The sequence below is a fragment of the Corapipo altera genome, unplaced genomic scaffold, assembly GCF_003945725.1.
Source record: "Corapipo altera isolate COAL_440 unplaced genomic scaffold, ASM394572v1 1, whole genome shotgun sequence".
In the NCBI taxonomy this organism is placed as follows: domain Eukaryota; kingdom Metazoa; phylum Chordata; class Aves; order Passeriformes; family Pipridae; genus Corapipo; species Corapipo altera.
In genome coordinates this window covers 21,673,723-21,698,376 of record NW_020884873.1, presented here as the reverse complement: position 1 = coordinate 21,698,376, position 24,654 = coordinate 21,673,723, and the positions used below count along the sequence as shown (strand labels likewise).

The following is a 24,654-nucleotide window of genomic DNA, read 5'->3' as shown; positions in this document are numbered from 1 at the left end:
CATCCAATCTGCTGTTGAAGCATTCAAGCAACTGAACAGATCCAAGAGTGCCCTGTTAGCACATGTGAATGGGGATCTATAAATCACATTCTAATCTGAAGCCTATGAACAAAATCCTAACACTATGTCAGTTGAAACACCTGGGGTTTTCTCAGGAGAAGGTACACTTACCCAGCTGTACCAACAGCAGATTGAGTTACTCAGACTGTGTCAAGACCCCCAAACTAGTCACAGCCCTGGTAAAGAGTGAAGCTAATCGAAAACTTCTTTCTCATCCACACTCTTCCTTTTGGAAGGTGACCAGCACAATGCTCACCTGCTGTACAGCATCAATTCACAGCCTTTGTATTTCTTTCTGTTCAGCTAAAAGTATGACCCTTCAGCTAATCCTCCCAGGGGAGAATTATACTCTATAGCAGTGTGGTAGGAGCAGTCTGATCTGGAACACACTTCTGTCACTAATGTGACAGTCCTATGGATAGGAACTCCTTCTCAGGATAAAATATCTGGGAAACAGGCTGGTGAACAGTGGGTTATGGCCCTCCGCCAGTTCACATGCTAAGACAGCTTACAGACCTTGGACTTCTGGGAAAGGGAAACAGATGTTTCAATTTGCACAGACTGTTTCTCTGTATTTTTTATCCACCACAGCTCTTAATGATGCACTCACTATGCAGTGCATGGGCACAGGGACCCCAGCGAACCCTTACAGCTTGAAACATGAATTTATATTAATGCCTTACTGCCCATGTCTTCTTTTCAAGCAAAATCAAAGTGAAAAATGCTTTAAGTTGTAGCTCCATGATCTAGAGAAGTGTTTCTCATTACATGATGAAAGCACATACGCTTAAAACAGAGATACACATGTAGTCATTCTTAAGTTGTACTGCTTCTGACACTTGAAAAAATTATTCCATACAACTGTTTTGATAATTTTACTGATTTACTAAGTAATCATTAATATTAGCATGAGAATAGTAGACATTTTAATTGAAACCTAACAGCTGTTTGAAGCCAAAGTCCTCACATAATAGACCTCACAACTGCTTTACCAACAATTTGTAGCCTGTGGATTACAGGCAAAATAAACTTTATCTAGGCAACACAGTGAGATTCTGGTATGTTCTCTTTGTTTTCTAAACACATGATAACAAGAAATAATCATTAAAAAAAAATTAGAACCTCAACTGCAGTGTTGTCGAATTCAGAAGCAAATGCACACCATCTCCCTGTCTGCAGCAGTCAGGCTGGCCTAAATTGTATGTCAAAGGGGGGGCGGATGGGGGAGGATATGACAAATTGAAAGCTGGTATCTCTATGTATGGAAAGTTTTCACCCCAGCAGACTTCTCACTGCAGAGTAGGATTCTTTGTCATTGCACTATCACCACTTCATATCTAAAATGCTTCATATTTAGGTTACATTCCAGTATGATGACTTCCTATCTAAAGCAGGGCAATTTAAGGTTATGAAATTTCAGCTTTCTATTGTTATGGAGATTCTGCTACAACAAACATGTTTTCCACTTCTCTCTCCACTGTCTATTTCGCATTTCTCTATCTTCCAAGATATTTCTATACAGAAATTTTAGAAACATCAAGTTTTATTTCCCAACAGAGTTTTTCGTATACTCTGTAGCAGATAATATGTCTGTTCTTTGACAGCATTTTATTTGTAGCTCTGCATTATTTGATTGCAGTGGGGATAGGCACTAAAAATCAAAATGTGTATTCTAATGGACAAAACATGCCAGGAATATTAATACTCAGTTTTTCTAATTAGCACTTTGAGTACAGTATGCATGCTTTCAGCAAGTACTTTTAAAAAAGGGTTGAGTTTTTCTTTGATGGGCTGATAATTTTCAGAATTCTAGAGGAAGGTCAAGCTAAGCATGAAAAATCTGGTTATATACACAAAATTCTTTCAAGTAAAAAGGACTGTTCCAAGGTTTCAGCTTTACCTGATTAGTTACCTTCAAAACAACTCAGGGCCTCTGTCAATTCAGCAGAGAGAAACAAACATATATAACAAAGTAATTATGAACAAACCCACTATAAATACAGTGAATATTGGCCAAACTAAACACAAAAAAAGCACATAGCCATAGTGTGACAGGCACATTCACCTCAACGTGGAGGAACAAGAGTATTGATTTATCGCGTTTATCCAACTGTATATATTTAATCAAATACATTCTACAATGGATTTCAAGTGGGACTGATGACTTCAGCAGACTACAGCAAAAACACACTGTCACACATACACTAATTTACTCCAACGTGTATGTATAGCACACAGTTGTAACTCAACCTAAATAGCTATAAAGGGAGTATAGGCTACTCAGTGATGTCTAGAGATGATAGATTAACTGTCCCCACAAGCCAGAAAAATAAAACTGAAATAACAGAAACTTACTTAACAACAAAGACGTTTCTTTCTTTTTATATAATCACATTGCTACTATTGAACCAGCCAGCTCCATGGCACAAATCACACAAGGCATGCAGGCATGACTTTTTGCAAGAGGAAACCCTTCTTTGGTTCCCTCAAAGGCCAAGGAAGCAAGCAATCCCGTTCCACAAACAGCAAAACAAGTAAAACTGGGTTTTCTATTGACTTATATCCTGAAGTTCAACTCATACATGGATGCCGTGGCATTTAATAAAGTCTGCATCTTTCCTAGCAGTGGATACATTAACAATGTCTCCCACTGCAGAGCTTTTTTTTTTCACAGAAATTAATAGAGAATTAGCATCTAAGATTTCTACCCACTTGTCAAAACTGACTAAAAATGACCCATGGGATAAACAGGAGGAGGGAAAGACAGGTAGACGATGTAATCACTTAAGGCCTTTTCACTAAGGAAATCAGAAAGTTGACTGAAAAGATTATCATTAGAAAGGTATTTTAACCAAAGCTACAAAGATTGTTATAGTTTTCTCCCTCTGGAATGCACAAACAGGTAAAAGTCCCACCTAAACACTTCTAAGAAGTAAACTTAAGTCCACCGAAAATATCTCTCAATGACAGCATTCTTAAAATTCAGAATTGAGGCTGCTGGCAGACATTAGCATGAAATCTTATGGGAAAAGTCACCGTATCAGTACTAAAGGGATTTGAGGGAAACATTGCACTTACAGAATATACATGAACAGCTGCCAAAAACACATTCCTGCTCTCACTGACTGAGTCAGTTAATAAAGAAATAATGTTAATTTCAACAGTCAGAAACAAGCATTGGAATTTGGAGGAAAACGAGAAAATCAGCACTGCATAAACAAAACCTAGAAGCTTCCCAAAGCCTCTTAAACAGTAATATTAGGTTTGCTACACAATTAAAGAGGCCAGTGAAAATATGCTTTTATTTGACACCTTATGAAAAACTACACAGAAATTTCCTGAACTTTATTGACTCTTCCTGAGTTCTTTTGTAATTTGTTTTAGAGGTCTTAAATTCTAATATAAAAGAGAACTCTTTAATGCTTCTTAGCCCTCTCTGGAAGACTTGACAGATTTCCATTTCAGTTTGTAATTTCATCATGCATCATTAATTTCTGTATTTCTTTCCTGTTTTAAGTGTGCATTTCAAAATGCAGAGGAAACAGACAATGAACAAAAAGTAAATAATCCTTTTAAATAGTTTCCTTGATTTTTAGTTTCTCCAGCATGCATTCTGACAAGCAAGTTTTTACAATGACTTCTTTTCTTAATTTAAGTATCCCTCATAAACCAATAGGCCCACCTTAGTTCGCCCAAGCAAACTCCAGCAAGCAAACTTGGGAGAATGAAGTCTTTAGATCAAACCTGAGATTAATTTATAAATTCAGGATTCTGAAGACAAAACCTTCCACATGCAAGAAATTATATAAATAATCAATACAGCTAATTCACAACATTCTTGGATTCATATCTGCATTACATGCTTGGAGTCTTGGAATTCCAAGCATAACAGAATGCCTCACAAATAAAAAAAGTTTTGGCACATCCACCCTACTGTAACTTATCCAAATCTGTTTCCCAATCCAGTATTTGATATGAGGCTTTGAATGAAGATTTAAAATCTTACAAACTGTGCATATTGCTATGTATACTATAAAGCAGCAATGAAAAAATTTTACATGCTTCTGTAACAAAGACACCATTATAATTGTAACTTTTATACACTCAAGAAAAAGGAAGTGTTCTGTTTTAGTTCACAAAGGGAAATGACAACAAAGCAAGCACAAGGGTGGCTAGTATTCATAATGAGACTCATAAATAAAGGAAATTATGTGCACAGTTATTCATAAGGTACTTTTCCTCCTTTTGTTTACCATCCTGTAAAGTTCCGTTCATGAAAAAAACAGGAAGAAAGGAAAAGGCCGAAGCGCAGTCAGGACCACTGCTGCTGTAGCATTAGTTTTGCAAAGACCAGAAAACAGTGTTAAGTAAAAAAAATGTCTAAACCATGTATCTTCTTGAATACATTCAATGAACTGCACAGAATGTAACGGAATGCTATTCAAATGCGACACTCAAGAAATTCCTCCCAAAAAAACAAGTTTCAAACCATATGTAGATTTTCAAAATTAACAGCTCATAAACAGTGCAAGATAGCGTGACAAATGAGGACGTATTTAGTGCAGAATTGAAACTATTTTATGTCAGAACAATTATAGTTAATTGAGAAGACAACCAGTTATAACAAACAATTAAAGCAACCCCCAACTCTCTTGTCAATTTAAATCATCCTTATATGAAAAATAAATTACCTCCATGGAGATTCGTCTGTGTATCCGGTTTCTGAGACAAACACCTGTGGGAGACTGAACTTCATCAGATGATGTTCCAGAAGCTTGGTCACTTTCCCCATCTGACCCCATTTTCAGATTTTCATGAACAATATCTTAAAAATAATCCAAAGAATTGAAAACAGTTAATCAGCTCTTTTGAAGAGATGGAAAACAATTCAATCATTACTGCGCTTCGGGTCACATGGCAGAGTCAAAGGCTCATCACAGCCATGGTAGCCTTGATATATACTTTTTATGGCTCAGGAATAATCACAAAATGAACAGGTTTACTTTACAGGACTTCTACGCAGACTTTATCTTTCTTTCTCTTACTTGAACCGCAGCAGAACTCAGTTTTCCAAAACAAAAGACAAACATTTCAATACCAATTTTAATTCCCAAAGGCCCTTCCGGTTAAACTCCCTCAGTACCTCTTCTCTTTTAGCTGTTCTTGGATATACAACATTACTGAGAATATTTAGCATTTTCAAATCACAATACCTGATGTTAGTAACCTAAATGTATCTTCAGAAAGCTTTAAAAAAACCCAGAATGGAGAGGTATAGGTATTATTTTCAGAAACGACAAATACCAGAACTTCAGAGATAAAATGCTCTGGTGTCCAAGTGTGGAGGAATGGGATGTATTATGACCATCTAAATAGAGGTCCACAACGTACAAGTGCATTCAGTGGAGGACCTGACATTTAAGAGCAATTAAGTGAAACTTGTGACCTCACGGAGGAATTTACATAACAGACTGCCTGAGTTACTTGATGTTGCAGGATCTTCACGTCAACTGAAATCAGTATTTTTAAAACAATCCTTTAGATTCATCCATACAAAAGAGTTTATGTGTATAATATACCTTACTTTTAAGCACCAAAGAATTTTCCAGACTTTGGAAGACACCGTAATGAACAAGAGGAAATCAAGGCGGTGTCATTAATAGTAGAGAGCCAAATGATTTGCAAAAGGACACACATGGGAAATTGGTCATACAAGCAATTCACTATGAGTAATGCTCCATTATTACTTCTTAAATACTTGAACTCAAAATTATTCTAGTGATTAAACACTAGGTGCTTCAAAAACCACCCATTTCCCTGCCCTCTCCTGATCCTTGATATTAAGCATTATCTTGTACAAGGTAAAAGAGAACCTGAAGAACTAAAAGCCTCAGACCTCTACCCCTAAAAAATGCTAATATTAGGAAAACACATAGAGATCAATTCAGTCTTACCACCAACACAAACGAAAATATTTATCATTTGCAAAGCCTTACAGCAACTAAAAAAACCCACCAAAACAAAACAAAAGAGAAACTGCAGGTTTTTTCACTATCAACAAGCAAGAAAACTGGATTTTCTAGGGGGAAAAAAGCCATTAGGCCAATGTTTCTTATCAGCACATCTTCACTTGTCTAGTTTGTCTCACACAGAATCATGTAGACTTCAAAGGAACAAATTCTTCTTCAGTGCAAAGAATTTCCTTTTACAGAAAATAGAATGGATATAAAAAGAAAGATTAACTCATAAGGAATTAGTAACACATATTTTAACACAAAATACTGCAATTAAACACACAAACTAAGCATGCAACTCATGCACAAAGCATATTTTCCAGCAGTGATGTGGATTTATATTGGATTTGATTAAAAATCCACACTGTATTAGAATTTTCTGTGCAAGTCATGCTCAGATTTGGACTGAATAAGAAAAATTAACCTGCACTCCTTACATAATAAGAAGCAATCTTTTGGTTTCAAACAAGGTAAATATTCATCAATGCTTGTAAAGGCATAGTAGTTTGAACCACAGGAAGAGATTTCCAGAAAGTGGTTCCTAAAGATCAGCCTTACCTTTAAGCTAAGCAGACAAAATGTGACTCTCTTTTGCCAGATCGCTAAGAAATCTCTCTTACCCTCTGTAGTGACTTGACAGTTGTATTTTTAAAAATCTCTAACAAATGGTGGGAAATTATTTTTAGTAATATAAAAGCATCATTGAAAACATTATTTGCAGCAAAGCTGTTATGACAGTGCTGTTGTATCTGGTAAAGAGCACATTCACAGTATCAGTTATTTAATAAATATCCTCTTTTCAATTACAGCTCTCAAGATTCTGTTTGTAAAATGAACTGTAGCACCTACCGACAATTGTTCCCCAACCTATTTATCCTCATGTTAGCACAAGCTCATTGACTGGGCCCCAAAGTCTATTTTCTTTATGGAAGCTAGGTAAGAGACAGTTATCGCAGCAATTCCACAAAATAAAAGACTGTATTTAAAAAACTGTATTTTAAACCATGGAGCAATTACAAAATTTCCTTTTTTAAAAAGACTGACACTTATTAAAAAGTAATTATGGGATTGATTCTGTCATACTTTTCATGTTCAATTCACAAAAGCATCCATATTACGAAGTTACTAGTAAAAAAAGGGCAGTTCAAAATGCAATGCGCAGAACTACAAAGAGCACTCCAGCTGACAAAGGTAATTCTTCTACTAAGAAGATTACCTATGTAATGACACACAACTAAGGACTATTTCAAGAACTAGTAACACAAACCCATACATTTGGGACAAAAAATGCAGCTGCAAGGAGATTCTGCTCTTTATAAATCAGGAATGTGAAGACAAAGTGGTCTGTACCACACAAGTCTAAAAATTCAGTATTTCAGACTTATATAAGATGATGATTTTGAATACTGTTGTGATTTGATTAATTCTGGTAAGTCTGGATAAGCTACATACCCATAACCAAGCGGGTTTAAGCAGGATACTGGCTGTAGCATCCAAAAATGTATCATTAAGTGCATGCCTGAGTTTCCAATGGGCTAAATACCCAACTGCTCTTATCTGTAAGGGTTTGCAGATGTTTTAATTATTTTCTAAATAGATAGAATTTTAAGCTTTTTAAGAATAATTTGACTGTGTCATCATCTAATATAAATTCATCTTTTTATTTTATTGAAGTAAAAAGGCATTAGTAGAGCCTTATGTTCATTATTTTAATAGCATAAACCCCAGACTAAGGCATTAACCTAGACATTTTAATAATTTTTACACAGGTGCATGATGACATTTGATTAAGCAATGACGAAAATCATGCAAATATTTCCTTAATTTCACTAAGCTTTTCTGTAGGTAAGTTCTTCTGCAACAGAACCTACTAGCAATGGTCTTCTGAGGTTTTAAACATTCAATAATGTATTGAACTGCTTTCACTGAATATTGAAGCCATTCTCTTACACAGGTGTTTATTTCAATGTACTCTACACATCTTATTAAATATCCAGTATGGCCATGTAATGAAAAGCTGTAGATGACTACAATGTAACAGGGTAACTATGGAAGTACATTTAAAGGAAAAGGCTGTCCTCAATTCAGAAAAGGTTGTCCTCATTTCAGGGAAGTCCTCATTTCAGGGTGTGCAAGGAACACATCATAGAAGAAATTAATACAGGGAACCTACAGTGCAGCAAAGGAGAACTCCTCCAAGTGAGCCATAATCAAAGGCACTAATTAGTCAGTACTGAGTCAGACTGTATGATCTTTCCACCTTATCTCAAATTATTACAAAAATAATCACATGACTTGCATATTGGATTCCTTCCAAGGCACACTTCTCCAAAGCTTACTTTTCTATGAAGTAACTACATTTTAAGATTAGTTTCACTAATAACAGGATTCAAATTGAGGAAGGCCATAGAAATTGCCTTTGCCGTTAATGGTATCAAACTACAAAAACTGTATGGGAACCTCATTCCTTTCATTTAATAATTATGACAATGAAAACTTCTCCCCAACTGTATCAGTTCGACTGGCAAAAGCAGGGATAAGTTCTCTCCTGGCCGTTACTACAGTTCACCAGGAGGGTCAGCTTCAGGTGGCTCTGCACATTCCAGGTGCCTCTCCAGAGGTGCCATTAACGTAAGCATGGAACAAGGACAATCAGGTTTGCTCTGCATTCAGCCAGGTCAGGGCCAAAAAGAGTTTATTAGCTCTGGCTTCATCATGGACTGTAGCAGTTAAATGTTTCCAGAGGCACATGACTGTAGAAGCTGTATAGATCCAAGTGAACTAAAAAAAAATCCCTCAGCTAGACTCTCATTCAGTGGTTTTACAGTTTGGCCCGGGAATCATCTACATTATTTAAAAATATCCTGATAACTGAATACTAAATTAAATAACTACTAAACAAATTTTAAACAGGGGTACCGTTCAAAAATTTTTATTTTACACAGCATTTTATGAAACCTAAAGCTAACAGAGAGTTTCCAAGTAGAAATTCTTTTTAAAGTATTTTTGGATTTTACACGTTACAACAACTGCAGGAACTCAAGCACAATGCTCAAAAAGCTAAAAATTCCAGAACACTCCTTGGTTTTTCAATGAATTATGTTGAAAATCTTATTCAAAAACAAGCAGTCATGAAGATGCACTTGCGGCAGGTTTCAGTTTCAGCTGGTTTTTTTAACCAAATAATCGTCCTTTAACTGCCATCACTTTGTGATATTTCTAGAATATCTCTCTGACTGCATTTTTCTACCTATGAAACAGAGGAAAAGCTGTAAAGAAAAGAGGATAGATGAAGAAAGCAAAGAAAATAAAAGTTTCATGTAGTGTAGTATATTTGACTTGTTTCATTTGTGATGTCATTATCCCAACAGGCAAAACCTCAGCTGCCTGCTGAGCAATAACCATTATAACATGGTAGGAACAAAAGGACGTAAAATGGGAAAAAGGAGCAGAAAGAGTAATTATGCTTGCATATACTTGTACTTGTGTTTTCTACCACTGTATAACATGTATAAGTAGCTAACATTTTCATCAAATAAGGAGTAGAAAAATGGCATCATCATATCCAAAGCAAAAAGTGGTGTTTAACGTACACATAAAGAACCTGGTCCAGTGAAAGTTGTCCCTGCTCATGGCAACCTCCAGGGAGGTTGGGACTATGTGATCTTCCAACCCAAACCATTCTGTGATTCTATGATACATTCTGTGCATCTATTCCATACTACTTCAACAAAATTACAAACTGTACAGCTATCTGTAGCTATTTAAAACATGTTATTATAACACTTTGTACAGACTAACATATTCAAATCACGCATGCTATTTAAACAATAGTTCACCGATAAAACGTGATCATCTGAGAAAAATATAACTAATGTCATTCTTCCACAATACTTATATATTAGTATATTTTTTCAGATGAAAAAGCTTTGGAGAAAACTGAAGGATCATTAAATGAAAACAAAAACTGTTATGGGACATTCACTTCAGAGTTCGTCTTGATGATCCTTGCGGATCCCTTCCAACTCAGAATATTCTGTCATTCTGTGTATGAATTTTCCTTTTGCAAAGCTCATTTGAAGTTCATGAAGAGGAAGTGAAATTCTGGAGAGGAATAAGTCACTGGTAAATTTACATTTCAAAACCTTAAGAGAATGATGGTAAAGTCAACACACAAGTACAAGAGTACAAGCATCTCTGTACTCAACAACATCTCTGCTGTTCCTGCACACAGTTTATATTTATCTAGTTTGACAAATTTAAGTACACAATAATTTTTTTAAACTTTGTCTTCCTCTTAGATTCTTGGCAAGTGAACTAAAGACCGGCTTGGAAAAAATGAAAAAAAAAAAATCAAATACTTTGTACAGTACTTGAGTGAAATCAGGAATTGATATAGCAGTTAAACTGTGCACACTAATACCCATTTTCTTGTGTGATGACAGCTGCTATAGTCAATTCAAGAGGACAGTTTGAAGAAGACAGATTCAGTCTGAATGGTAGCACACACAGTAAAAAGGCATGTTTTTGAAAATGAGTGATATTACAACAGAGTAGGATATAAGTGGTTTGACTACTATCTAGAAGATTCATAGCTTAATCTTGAAGATCAGTTTATCACACACTTCTAAAGGAGGGCAGAAGATTGAAAAAATCATAAAATTCTAATTAAGCTGTGACTTGTTCTCATTTTCTAGAATCAATTAATTAAGTATAATTTAAAATAACATAAAAGCAGGGTAAAACATTAATGGTGACTGGAGGCAACAACATGACAAATTACTTGTAGAAGAGAAAATATTTCACAACTTCTTTGCTTTACAGAGGCACGAATATAACTCGGGAGCACAACAAAAAGATTATTATAGTTGAGTGGTCTTAATTTGCCACTGAAAAAACCATTTTTTCCTTATAATAATGCAAAGTAATACACCAGTTCTTTTAAAATTCCACATATAGGATGATTATTCTCTATTTTTAACATATTACATTTATTGTACTTCTTGTCAATGCTTAATTGAGATGGACATACGGATTCCTTGCAAAGTATTTAGAAAGAATATTTTGTAACTTTTGTAACACTGCAACTTGTCAACAATTCATGAGTGATTTCTGTGTGTTCTTCTGATTGCTTTCTTCCTGAAAATCTTAGGAGACACTCAGCGCCTCAAAAACAAAATTCTCGAACAATTCCAGAAAAAATTACTGCGTACCCAGAGATTTATTAAAGCATTAGAATAATCATATCTCTTCCTAAGAATCAATACAAACATTACTTTTCACAGAAAACTTCATTTAAACAAACAATGTAGGAAATTACCTAATCTGCTCCCATTTCTGGGCATTGCCATGAAGGAGCCGAGGCTGCCCCCTATGACGCTATGTGGTCTCCGTAAAGGGGGCTTCTTGAAAGATCCTGTGTATTGGTGGAGAAACGAGTGCATGCTGTGAGATGTTGGAGGCCTGCCATTCTTCACAATAGGCTCTACAATTCACAAGGGATCAAAATATTCATTGCCACAAGCAAGCAGGAGTGTCAGGAACATGCCAGAAGGAAAAAAAAAAAAAGAAAAAGAAAAAAACCAGTTACTAAACAGGAAATCACCAGTCTGGTAAAATTATCTTTCATGCTAACAGTAGACCATCATACTACTGCCATTTCTCTATTAACAAATGAGTACAAAACATGGCATTAAGTATTACGCAAATTTAATTTTATTAAATTCTGTCACTCTGATGCTGGATGAGTAAATGTGCTGAATATACAGTCTTAGAACTTCAAGAAAATGAGAACACTGTAATTATGTTCTACTGTCTTACTGCACAGTGTTTAATCTTTACTATAATTTAAACCGAACAGCTGTTAGATCAACCATGATGAGCAAATTCAACTGCAAGCCTTTGCAAACATTCTCCCTCTCAAAATTCTGGCGTGTCACTAGTAGCAAGGTCTTGCTATTGGGCGTCCTTAGAAGTAAACATACCTGTCTATACCTACCAGAGCTGTCATGTCATAATTAAAGTTATTAACTTACAGGATATCAGAAAAATTAAGTGTTTGATTTGTTATTTTGCCTTTCTACTGGATTGTACTTCAGACAGTTCATAGTACTTAAGACTTAAAACTAGGATTTTGAGATTTTTGTAAAAGTTATTATTACTGATAAACACTTTCTAAAAAGATAAAATGTTATAAATTTTAAAATCTTATTTACAAGTGTGCACAGAAAATAGAGTGTTCACGTTCTCTCAGTAACCTGACTGTGCACACATGGACTGGCACTCAAAGGATCGACATGGTACTAGAAGCAGACTAACTGCAAAAATGCAAGAGGATTTTTTTACCCCAAGAAGCAGCAGAACAGATGTCAGCTTGCACTGACTGTCACAAAATTGGACTTATCAGAACCACCAATTAAGTCATTCATACAAGAGAATAAAGGAGAAATACTCTCACTTCAGAAGAAGAGATCAGAGTCATTTGGTAGCTACATGCAAGCACTGTCCCTGTACTAGGGTAAAGACCAGAAGATATGCTCAAAAACCACTTGTGATTCAATTAATTTTATTTTTCCATCATTTGATTCTTATTAACTTTACAGATTTGTGTTGTTTGGTACTATTCAGAAGACAGAAAACGCAGCAGCCACGCATAGAGCAACCTCAGCACGAGTAGTGCTACTGAACAGAGCAGTACCCACCAAGGTGTTACTGGAGCCACTGCTCCCAGAGTGTAGCACAGACAGGATCTTCTCAGAACTCCACTCTGGCCTACTGGGACAGGGAGTAGTCTGGGATGCCATTTCATCACCCCAACTTATATTCCCACATACAGGGACCCCAAAAACTCGCTTTCTCTTACAAAATAAGGTAAGAAGAACAATATAGCTAGGAGAAAATTTTGTATGGAAAGCAGAATTTCAATGGTGAAGGAAAATAACAGCAAGAAATACCTATTATTCTAATAAAAGCAGGATCCTGATGGGAACCTACTCTCTCCCTACATACACAAAGACCTTGTGCATATATTACTATGACTAGTCTCAAGCAAAGAGATAGAAGTACACAGAACTATCCAAGGACAAGGCAGTGACTTTAAGAAATAATTGTGCAACGGATTTTTGCAAATAAACATGTATAACACAGTGAGACAAAAAAAAAAAAACCACCACAAAAAAACCAAAAAAAAAAACCAAAAAAAAACAAACCCAGCTGCTGCAGGAAAAAAAAAAAAAAAAAACAACTGGGAAAAAAAACATGCTGCAGGCAGAAAACCAAATGTGAAAGGACATGTCAGCACTTATAAACCTGCCTGCATCCTTCAGTTACCATCCTTCAAAAATACAGCTTCAAAGTGGGTGAACATGATGAAAAATTCACCACACATCTCATGAAGTAAAATCAGGGTCTTCAAAACTCTGCACATCTCTGTCCCAAATGCTTATTTACGTTTCTAATACTTTGCATCATCCCTTTTGACTTAAGCGTGGTATAAGCTTCCTTCTTGTGTTCCTTCAACAGCACATTTATCCTAGGGCAGCAGGCAGTAAACTCCTCATAATTTTTTTAATAGAATCTATTACTTATTCCACATGACACTGTAAAAATTAAATCCATATACTATATACATCTATAAACTGCTTCCTATAATTTTATCTCTGTGATTATAGGTTTGATTTGCCTTTAAAAAAATGGTTCCCTATATAAAACTCACAAACATTCCTTACCTTAGTGTCACTGTACTAAGTAACCACTCAAAGGCTTAGCTGACATGACGGAGGTGTCTCCAGCAGCACAGTAGGTATTTTCATGCTGCTGTTGCTTTAATATTCAGCCACAGTCAAAATGAATGATGGAAATTAAAAGGGGAGTAAAAAAACACCGAAAATTCACTGTGCAAGTGCATGGATCTACTGCATTTTGGTATCATACACAGTCTGGTCTTCCTCTCTCATATAGATTAAACCCGTAGAAATATGATACAACCCACAGACTTTGTGGAGGACTGAAGAGGGCACTTAGGAATCAGCTGCATCCGCGACCTCCTTCAGCACAAGAGGGAGGGTAGTGAAAGAGCCAGCTGTGGCAGGTTGCAAACGGCACACAAAATGATTCTTCACACCACGCAGTCTGTGGTGTTTCCTCAGCACAGGAGGCTACAACTATCAGAACTTACAAGGCTCAAGGGGAGACCAAACAAGAAATCTGCTCAGGGTTACTAAACACACAGAGACTTGCCTAGTTCACGAAGGCTCTGAACTAGAAACCAGTACAGTTCTCTGGGGAAATGATGTTATATTTTGAGCTCTAATCTTAGACTTGCCCTCAAATGTCATCCTCAGAGACTGGAGAACAGACAGGTAGAACTCCAGCTGTCCTTACAGCACAAGACTTCTGCAGCACGTGGGCAGTTCACTCGTGTTGGCTCTTGCTGCCACAACCATTCCAGAAAGGGTCCTGTTAATTATTTATCTCTAGCTCTCTTTCCTTATCCTGCTCTATAATTTGTAATTCCAAACTGATATGGAAAGAAGCTGAAGCAGAGACTTCTCAGTGGTTCTTTTTAAACTGTATTTCGTTGATTGTTATTATATTCTCTTCCTATTTTGGCTAAAAAATCATGAGATCTTTGACTCATCTTTCAAGAAATGCCATTTCAACTCTTACATTTCTTATGCAGCCTACTAAGCTATCGCACAAATCTAGTCTTTAAGTGTGGAAAAAGTTAACATTCTCAATGAGAATAAAAATTATGTATCATAAATTATGTGTTATACTGATGTACAGGATGACCACAAGTATTTATTTTCAAAGTCTCTGAACACTTTTTACAATAAAAATATTTTATATCTATATAAACACATTAATTTTATATCTATAAAAACATACACACCCCTTTTTTAATGCCATGTTCATGTTATCTTGTTTAAGTGTACACCTTCAGCAAGGTTGAAGATTGGGCAATGCATGGTGATTATGCAGTGTTGTATTACTCGATTTTCAAGTCTGGTGAATGCTGAGCTGACCATTTATTTCATTTGGATAACCGTCTTGTATTTCTCACTTTCTATCACTCAAACTTCCGTTACTATTAGCATGACCCAAAATAAATACAACAGCACTATCCAAAGACAACACTGTATAAAATACAACCAAGTCTGGCTTATTAACCTTGTAAGAGTTGCTAGACCATGTTAGTGATTTGTTTTAGAATATATACATATACTTTAAGAAAATACAGTATCCAGTAAGATACCACTGCTTTGCTAAGTTTGAAATAATGCCAACACTAATGCTAATAAACATACAAACCCAGAAAATAACTCAAATGAGACACTGAAATCTTTCAGTTATGAAACTACATAAATTCATGTTTTAACATAAGTGGACCTGTCTTTTATTACTTCATAATTATGAGAACTGCCAGAATCAAGTAAAACATTGCTGTATATAACTAAGTAGCCTGTCTGAGGAATTAGCTAAAACCAACTATTTCATAAAGATTTTTCCTTTAATTGCAATTTAAATTAACCACAAAGCCTGACCTGAAATTACTCCTGAGTTAAGCAATTTTTCAATAAATCCATGATGTTTCTTTTCCTTGTCCATCTATAAGAACAAAGGCCTACACTACCACTTTCTTTCCTGTGCTGGATTTACTTAACTGGATTTACTTAATCTAAGCTCCAGAGAGCCTGCAGAATTGCCTGGCATTTCTTGGCAAGGCCTCAGCAACTGACATACTGTCACACATCAGTCAGTTGGTGGATTAAAGAAAGAAAGTGTTTTCATTAGGAATGTAAATGCATTTTAAAACACATTTTATGAATATATAATATCACATACTCAACTACCTCTTTCTTTTTTTTATGTCCCATGAGTATCTCTATTATGTGACAAAAAGACCAAGCTGGTTTTCAGATTTCACTGCCTAAATTTTAGAATGATATTTGCTTCAGCTAGCTTTAATAAAGAACCAAAATCACCTGTCATACAGCATGACATTATCCCTTAAATCAAACATCTCTGACAGAGCTAATTAAGTCTGCAAAAAAATATTTTATTCCATAACCATTATCCATTCTGGACATGGAAACCATACAAATACATAAATATGTATTTTAACTTCATACAAATAAAGTACACAAGTGGAGTTTTTTCTAATCAAAATAAGTGATACTGGAGACACAGAATTTGATTGCTGATTTGGGTACAGAATGGGGACTGAACCCAGGCATGCTCCGTATTCTAAGTAAGGATGAACTCTGGGTGACAGTAAGCCTGCCACAATTCACTGCTGCTACCTAAAATGTAGCTCAAGGTCCTCCTCCCACAGAAAAGAAGGGTAATTTTGATTTAGGTTTTAGAACTAGATCACCAGGGGGTACACAGAGCGGGTGCTGGTAGAACCTCACTCACCACTCTTAGCTGCAACTTGACTCTGGACTGGTTCAACTATAACAGAATCTCAGTAAATGTCCCGAGAATCCGCTACCGGTTTTTATAGGTCAGGATGCTACGTAGTTTCTTTTCCACACTCCTTGACCTCACCATTGCTCCAGAAAACTTCGAAGGCTGGGTTTTTTTAATTTTCCATTTTGACAGAGAATGAAAAAGTGTCAAAAATCTACATTTGTGAAACTAAATATTCGTTCTCTAAATAGCCTTGCATTCATGAAGCTTGTGATGCATTATGACAACCGTTTAAGATTATTTATATAGGCCTCTCAAATGCCACTGTCATATAGCTTAATCATATTTTGGCATCATCTACTACACATTCACTTAACTGATCTGTATCTGTTAATAATTACTCAATTTTTACCTGTGCCTCAGCAATAAAAACTGATTTTTTTTTTAAACTGGAAATACAGAATATTTTGAACAAACTGTTGAAGAAGCTGCTGTCAAGCAGCTCTTTATTTCTTCAGAAAGTGTAGAATGTAAGCAGGTGAATTTCTGACATTTTAGAGCTGGCATGCTGTGCTGTACAATACTTAATCATACTGCTATAAGGCAGTCAGATCCACTCAGTAAAATTACTTGATTGCAGGTGACAGCTCCCATATAAGATATATTTAAATAACTCAAAGCAGCAATATGTTTTCTATATATGTACTCTCAAGGAGCTGGATGAGGAATACTACAAAATACTGTGTATTTATACATTATTTTATGGGATTGTTTCCTTGGGCTCCAATATGTGATACCCAGGAAAACATTAAGTCACTCTAAAAACAGAGTAACCACTCAATATCACTTAAAGTAGTATTTATTCATTAAATAATAAGATGAAACCTCCGAACTATTGACTATTGAAATATTAAAAACTTAGCAAAACCTCAAGGGATTCCTCCCATTGCTCAGAGTTATCCATCTGAGTGCAGCAGTCATGTCCAGAGCAAATATTCTTCACTTGGAAGACACAGGGCAAAAAAAATTTGGCAGCACATTTGAAGAAATATGCTGACAGAAACCCAGAAAAACATGGTCTTCAACCTTCGATGAAAAATGAAGTACAACAATTACTCAAATGGCACTGTAATGTCCTGTAAAGTTTATTTTTTAATTTGGGACAAAAAGGGCAGACATTTTTCCAAGGTTTCTGTTTAAACTACAAAACCAAGAGATAATACACAAGGCAAGGAATGAGACCAAGCCATCTAAAAAAAAAAATCACTAAAAAAAGCCTTTCAAAGTTGATTTCACATGCAGTGAGGTTTTGCCTCTGGTCTGGATACCAGGACAAAGATTACAATCAAGTGAAATATATTCAAAGCCAAAAACCTGCCTTTGAGATTTACATATTTCATAGTGTTTAGAAAATAATTCCCAGGCAGTATTTTCACTCATCAGATCTGCACTGGAACACAGGCATGGTAGTTCTGTACCTCAAATCATATAAGCATAGCAAACCATCAGTTTAAAATCATAACTGCAGAAGGCATCACACTACACCAAATCCTTCAGAAAACTGTTTTAGCTACAATTTAAATCAATGTGAGTCAGCATCATAGCCAAGATAGAAGCATTCCTGGCCTCCATCCTTGCATCCACACACACAGCTACCTTGTAACTCCCAATGCAAACATCTGTGAGACCACGCTGCCAACCAAACCAGGAAACAGAGGATCTGGCTCCTTTTTGCCCTACTTTCAGAAATAAATTGTGCTGGCTAGTTATGTGTGTTTTACTTTTCTGTACTTAGAAACTCCATCTGAGCACCTTTTAAGAACAAATCTCTACATATACATCAGTGAGCCTACGCTAACAGAAATTTGGTGTATTTAGAGAGTCCACTTCTGCATCTAAGCATCATGTTCTCCTGTCAAACCTGTATTCTACTTGTGAAGGAGAACAATTATAAGTGGACAAGACCTACACATAGCCCTCCAAGACTATGAGTTTCTGCAGCATGCTTTCAGGCACTGAATTTTCATGCTCATTTCACTTCATAAGCACTTCCACACATGAACAGAGCCTCTACCTTTTGTGGGAAGAAACAAAACAGAAAGGGAAGAACACTATGTTGTGCAGTGTATGTGGGATGGAGAAACCACACTGAACAGTAATAATAAAAATGGATGTATACCATAGCACAGAAGGGTACATACAGACTATAATAAAAACACTGTCAGTATGGTGCAAGGGACAGTACAAGGTGCAGTGTTTAGCTGTGATAACTGCAGTGACTTGCAGTAATCTGTAGCTCTCAAATGAGCTCCAGCAATTCTGGGGATTTCTTCCCTCCCACCCCCCACATTTTTATACTGATACTTTCCTCCAACATCAACAGAAAAAATGTACTGATTTATTACCAGTAAGCATTTCTGTGCTTATATTTTCAATTCAAGAACATTGTCTTGAAAATATGTTGCAACACACTGTTTTACTTCCACGCTCAAGGAATCACACAAAGCAGATGGAATGGGAATTTCTCAGTTCTGTATGCGGCGACATGATTACAGCTACAAAGGCATTTGGATGTTCCGAGACAGTATTGCAATGTGCCAATTTTTATCAACATTCACCCCTCTTATCAGAGCATTAACTAGTCATTAATGCCTTAAACCTAAAAAACACTTACGCACTTTACCGTAGCTGATCCTTCCATTATTACTCACACCTGTAAAATTACAAAAAAATTATGCAAGTGTTCGTGAGAATGGATCCTATGATCACATCACCGAGCTAAAACAGACTAAATGGGGATAAATATTATTCTACAAATTAATATAGCCATTTCTATCAGAATTTCACTTGCTTTGCTTATTATGTGCGTGTGTATTTATCTATATATAAAAACAAAACTAAACAAAATAGAATGCTTTCCAAGTTACTTACATATAAATGTAAGAGCTGTGGACATATTTTGGAACACATCTTGCAATTATTATTAAAAGCATGCTTGGAGTTTGTGATAATGCAATTCATAACATTAGACAATACAGCCACATTTTCTGCTTTTATTAGAGAGCATATGTATTTAAAGTATTTGCATAAATTTTACACTGAATTGGGCTTAAAATATGCATGATTTGGATATTACTTCTAGCCAAATTATACTAGTATGTCATTGGCAAAGGAAAATTTCAGGAGCAAATTTAGTCATCAACTTCTACAAATTACCATTTAGTATTTTTAATATTAATCTGAATACATATATTAAGGTAGAACCTAGAATTAAAAAAGCAAGCTGGCACATTGTTAGTATGCTGAATGAAAATATGGCAGAATGAAAAATAAACAACAAATCCACCTAATTGATTTTATATGTTGAAACATCAGAGACCATGAAAAGCTTTTGTACTTAGCTAAAAGGTTAGCCCGAAGTATACTTCATACAGTCCACAGTTCATAAGGCTTCAGATGTACTATTATGCATTTCACTGGTCACTTTATTTTTATGGTTTATGCATATGATTTGACAATGCTTCCTCACCCAGAAGCCAATTATGATGAACATAATTTGTAAGGAAGATTTAATTATATATAGGTTTCTGGTCACTAAATAATTCGATGGTGTTCAAAAAAACCCAAACCTAATGGTTATTCTACATTCAGTGCAATAGCTCTGTGCTACTGCACTGAACAATGCGGGTTGATCCCTGCTAATCCCATTTTGCTGCTCGTGGATGAGTGATGCATACTGAGATTGTACTGACATCACATGATGAAGGAGTATGTGTATGAAATGAGATTGCATACAAAAGGTTAGCTGATTCAATGGTATCAATGTACTGCAAAGAAATGAAAAGTTATGTATCTATTTTTATGTCTGTGAACTACAAATGGGACAATTTGTTCTGCATTAGGAGTACTGCTCTTTCAGTCTTGAAACAACCCACTCAAAGCTGGAGCTAATGACAAGGTGGGCCTCTGGATGGGAGCAACAGTTATTTGAAATCACAGGTAATTGTTTGGGAGAAGAAACATTTGACAGGGGACTGAACAACACAGGTTATTGCAAAAGGGTGATCATGAGAAAAGGTCCCTGGTACTATGTACAGGTGATCTACACCTGGAATGGCAGCACTGAACTGGAACTTTATTTTAAAGATTTTACGGGATATGGAAAATCAGATGGACATGAGCGTGGACGCTAGGTCAGCACAGATGTGATTTTCTACGGACATAGTCTCTGCAATCTCTACAGTCCATTAACACAGCTGTTTCCAAGGAAGGAAAAAAGTTAGCATGTATAAAATTATAACCTTCAGTGAACACAGCCATCAGCATGGAATGACAGGAGACAAGATGAGCAATTTGCTAGAAAGAAAAAAATTAAAACAAAATTGGACAACAACACCGGAACAAAATGCTGCTGTAAAGGTCTTCAGTGTTCAGGGTCTAGCCTTGACTTCTGGCATAAAATGCACAGTTGCAATGCCCTTCAACTCTCACTTCTCAAGCTGATGATGTACTAATGCTTGAAAATAAAGCATATATGAAGAACCACTTTCTGAAGGCTATTTGTATCCCTGGCTTTGATTCTCTGTAGATCAAGATATTGGCATGCCTTTTAAAGTTTTTAAACTGTGCTTTTAAAGTTTCTTTAAGAGCAGATTCAAAGCCTGTAAACTGGGCACATTTGGGTTTCTCTGTTCCACAAGGTAAAAGAGCTGTTTGTTCCTAAAAGCAGAACTAAGGAGACGGTTACTCCTGCCTTCTGAGACCAGCACCATCGCAGTAAAGGATGCACTTTCAAGATCTTAATGCAGCTATCACTTTATAAAATATTCTTCAAGAGACTACATCCTCTCATGTGTCCCAGCAGGATATTTAGAGTTAGTACAGGCTTCTTATCACTCTGATTTTATAAGATGCCAAGGCAAACCATCCTCATTTAAGCAATCCTTTTTAAGCAACTTTTTTAAATGCCCACTGAAGGATTTTTTTCCAGGCCATGCTCTCTACTAAATTTGTCTTTCACCAAGAGAGTACTCATTACTTGACTGTTTTTCCAGCACTTTTCATTGCCCAAACCCTACTCTTTCCAAAATATCTTCATCTGTGGCAAAGTTAGAGCTTCCTTTAGAAAAGCAGGACTAGCAAGCATTTTCTAACCCTACTTTCTAAGAAAAGTAGGGTTGAAAAGGAAAAACAAAGGAAAATAAAAATCCATAATGTAGTATCCTGTTCATCTCTGCAAGATCAAAGATAGGACAGATACTAATAAATGCATTCTGTAAGAATCCAAAAAAGATAGCAAGTGTCTGTAAAACTTTTTTTAGTGACAGAAAATGATGAGTAAAGATTACACACAGTAAAAGTACAGTTTATATTTCTTCTTCTTTCAAGAGACCAACAATACCTCGAATGCATCCGAAAAGACTCTACTAAGGCATCAACGACATTCTGCATGTATAAGCATAGCATATAATGTATCATAATATTAGCATATGAAGTTCCTTTTGGCCAATTAAATAACATGGAAAGCAAAATAAAAGGAGCACTAAAAGCTAAATAAAAAATTTGCAATTAGAAATATTTTCTTGAATTGTATTTTTATCACTTTAAGTATCTGCTGAGAAGCTGCTCGTCACAGTTTGGCAACAAGCATGCAGAAGACATCTAAGTGTTGTTGTTTGGGATAATTCTCAGATAAATATTACAAGCCACAAATGGATTCACACATGGTTTAAGATGGCATAAGCTCACATTTCTGTAAACAAGTTATTGTGTTCTCTGTCTCTTGAGCTGACAGCCAGGACATGGTCCAGTTTAAAGTAAAATGTTTTTATTCTTCCTGAATTCAGTTTTCAAATGAATCAATTCAGCAACCCAGTCCACTACATTCACTGATGCTGGTAACAATTTTTCATGCTTATTTCTTAGTGTGAAAATAGTTTTCTTAGCACTTATTTACATAATGAAATCAATCTTGCAGAAGTATATACAGGTCTGAAGAAAATATGCATCAGTAACTAAGGTGAATACAAATAAAATCATGTGGGACAACCCAGTGTCTGAGAAAGGACTTAGCAGATATCAGTGTAAAAATACTGTAATTGTTGCTTCAGAGCAGACCTGTTGTATCAACACATAAAATGTTGTAATAAACCTTGTTTCCCAAAATACTGGGCAAGGCCCATGATAAAAACAGGACAAAAGCACGAATATACAAGGGATTAAGGGCAAAAATGAAAAACATAAATAACTTTGTTTTGCCAAAGGTAAATACAACTTCCAAAACCTTGGTATGCAACTTATCTAGAATGGGGTTTTAAATGTCTGCAAGGCAAATTCCATTGCCTCTACCTCTGCTCAAATTTCCCGGCCCTGTCAGTTTTCAGTGAGAAAATTCAGAATTATTTATTACTGTGAAGTGGGGGAAAAATAAAATTCAGACCACTTGATAATTGAGAAAAATCTTAGATGTCGGCAGAGTAAAAAATAACACTAGTCAGCACTGAAGATGAAATATGACTTAAATGCTTCAGCCCAGGAAACAGAACAAGCAACAAAACCCCTTCCAGTCATTATTACTGCAGATTGCATTCAAAAGCTGTATCATCATTAATGTGGACTTTACAGCAGCTAGTATGTTTATGGGATCAGCCAAAGACTTATGTAAGATACACAGGTGCAAGCTGGTTATCCTGAATGTTTCTAGTCACCTTGATATTGGTGAAGAGAAGTACGACAGAGACGTGAAGAGATGACAATTCAGACTAGTGCCCTGCACCACCAATGGGAAGGTAAACAGTTTTATGTGTAATACTTAAGCAATTAGTATCAATCATATTACTAAATAATGATTTTGAGAAAAGACTCAGTTTGAAGCCATATGAGCTGATATGAGACCCAGTAAATTCATACAATGGGTTTGTTTACTGAAAGAGCATCTGTGAGCCTTGCTGCACATGACATAAAAAGATAAATTTAGGTAGCTTTTGATAAATAGCTGTTTTGATATTTTTGATATTTTGATAAATATCAACCTGCTGAAATAACCAGGGCAGTTGAATATAAGATAAACCAAAAGAAATGGTTAGGAAGGAAGTCCCTGCAGCTGTGAAAACTAAAATAAACCCCAGTAACACTCACTTGAGTAGGGCCTGACAAAATTCTTACATTTTCTACAAAGTGAAAGACATGCTTACCGTTATCTTTGCTGCTGTTTTCTTCAATTGTCATTTGTTCTGCCAGCTCAGACAGTGATTCATCAATGGTCTGGCTTCCCCGCAAGGTTAAGGAAAGTCTCCTCTTAAATTTTTTCATTCTATCAATATTAAGTCTGGCTTAAGGAAGCCTGAAAACAAAAATAAACAACAAAAAGTGAGAAAAAATTATTTAAGCAGAAAATGAAATTTAATTTCCTGACATAAAAATGCAAGAAGGCTTACAGAAAATTTAGGCAATATCCAAGTTATCCTTAAAACAATATCCTTAAAGCAAGATTACTGGATGGAAGATGAATGTCTTGAGAGGCAGATCCCCACACACTTTTGCAATTTTTATTTCTGTTTGGGAAAATGAGAATCTTCGTGTTTTTAAAAAAAACCAAAACAGCTAATTTGATCACTACTTTTACAGTCTGATAATAAAACAAACAGTCATCTGAAAACTTGATGAGCGTGTGCTCCATCGCCTTCTCCACAGCCTCTTCCACCAAATCCACTGAGCAGAAAGAGGCTGCAACCTTCTCTTTTTTAGCCCATTTGTTTATGATGATAACTTACTGAACTTCTCTATATTTTGCCCTTTTCACAAAAGGAGGAAGGGGACAACACTGAAAGCCTTAAACACAAAAGCAATTCTCAAACCTGATCCCACCTACGGAAATAAGACAGCCAGGGCCTGACAGTGTTGACCAAAACAGGTATTTCTCTAAAGCTGAGCAGTAGGACTAAACTGGGAACAAAGCAGAAGGCACTTTCTCCATCGAAAGTGGTAAACTAACAAGCCGTAATAACAAAGGTCTAGGTCAATAAACATGTTGGCACAAGTCTAAGCTGGTAAGTGAACTTTGTGGTGTGCCATATGTTTGCCCTTGCGTGACAAGAGGCACAAGTGCTTCCTTAGTCAATATGGACAATTCAGCCTTGATGTTATTTCACAGTAACTTCTTCATCTG

At 36.0% G+C, this 24,654-nt stretch overlaps 1 protein-coding gene across 2 annotated transcripts in view; it reads right to left on the bottom strand.

Moving 5' to 3' along the window:
- Positions 1-24,654, bottom strand: part of CDK17 (cyclin dependent kinase 17) — a 91,775-nt gene that overhangs the window by 29,269 nt on the left and 37,852 nt on the right. Inside the window, exons 2-5 of one of the 2 annotated variants that reach the window (XM_027654861.1) lie at positions 23,681-23,829; positions 19,162-19,200; positions 11,395-11,559; positions 4,752-4,885 (exon numbers count right to left, since the gene is read on the bottom strand). In XM_027654861.1, the coding sequence (XP_027510662.1) occupies positions 4,752-4,885; positions 11,395-11,559; positions 19,162-19,200; positions 23,681-23,798 (456 nt within the window). In that variant the 5' untranslated portion in view covers positions 23,799-23,829. The remainder of the gene's footprint in view (positions 1-4,751; positions 4,886-11,394; positions 11,560-19,161; positions 19,201-23,680; positions 23,830-24,654) is intronic. The other variant, XM_027654868.1, reaches the window with a different exon arrangement.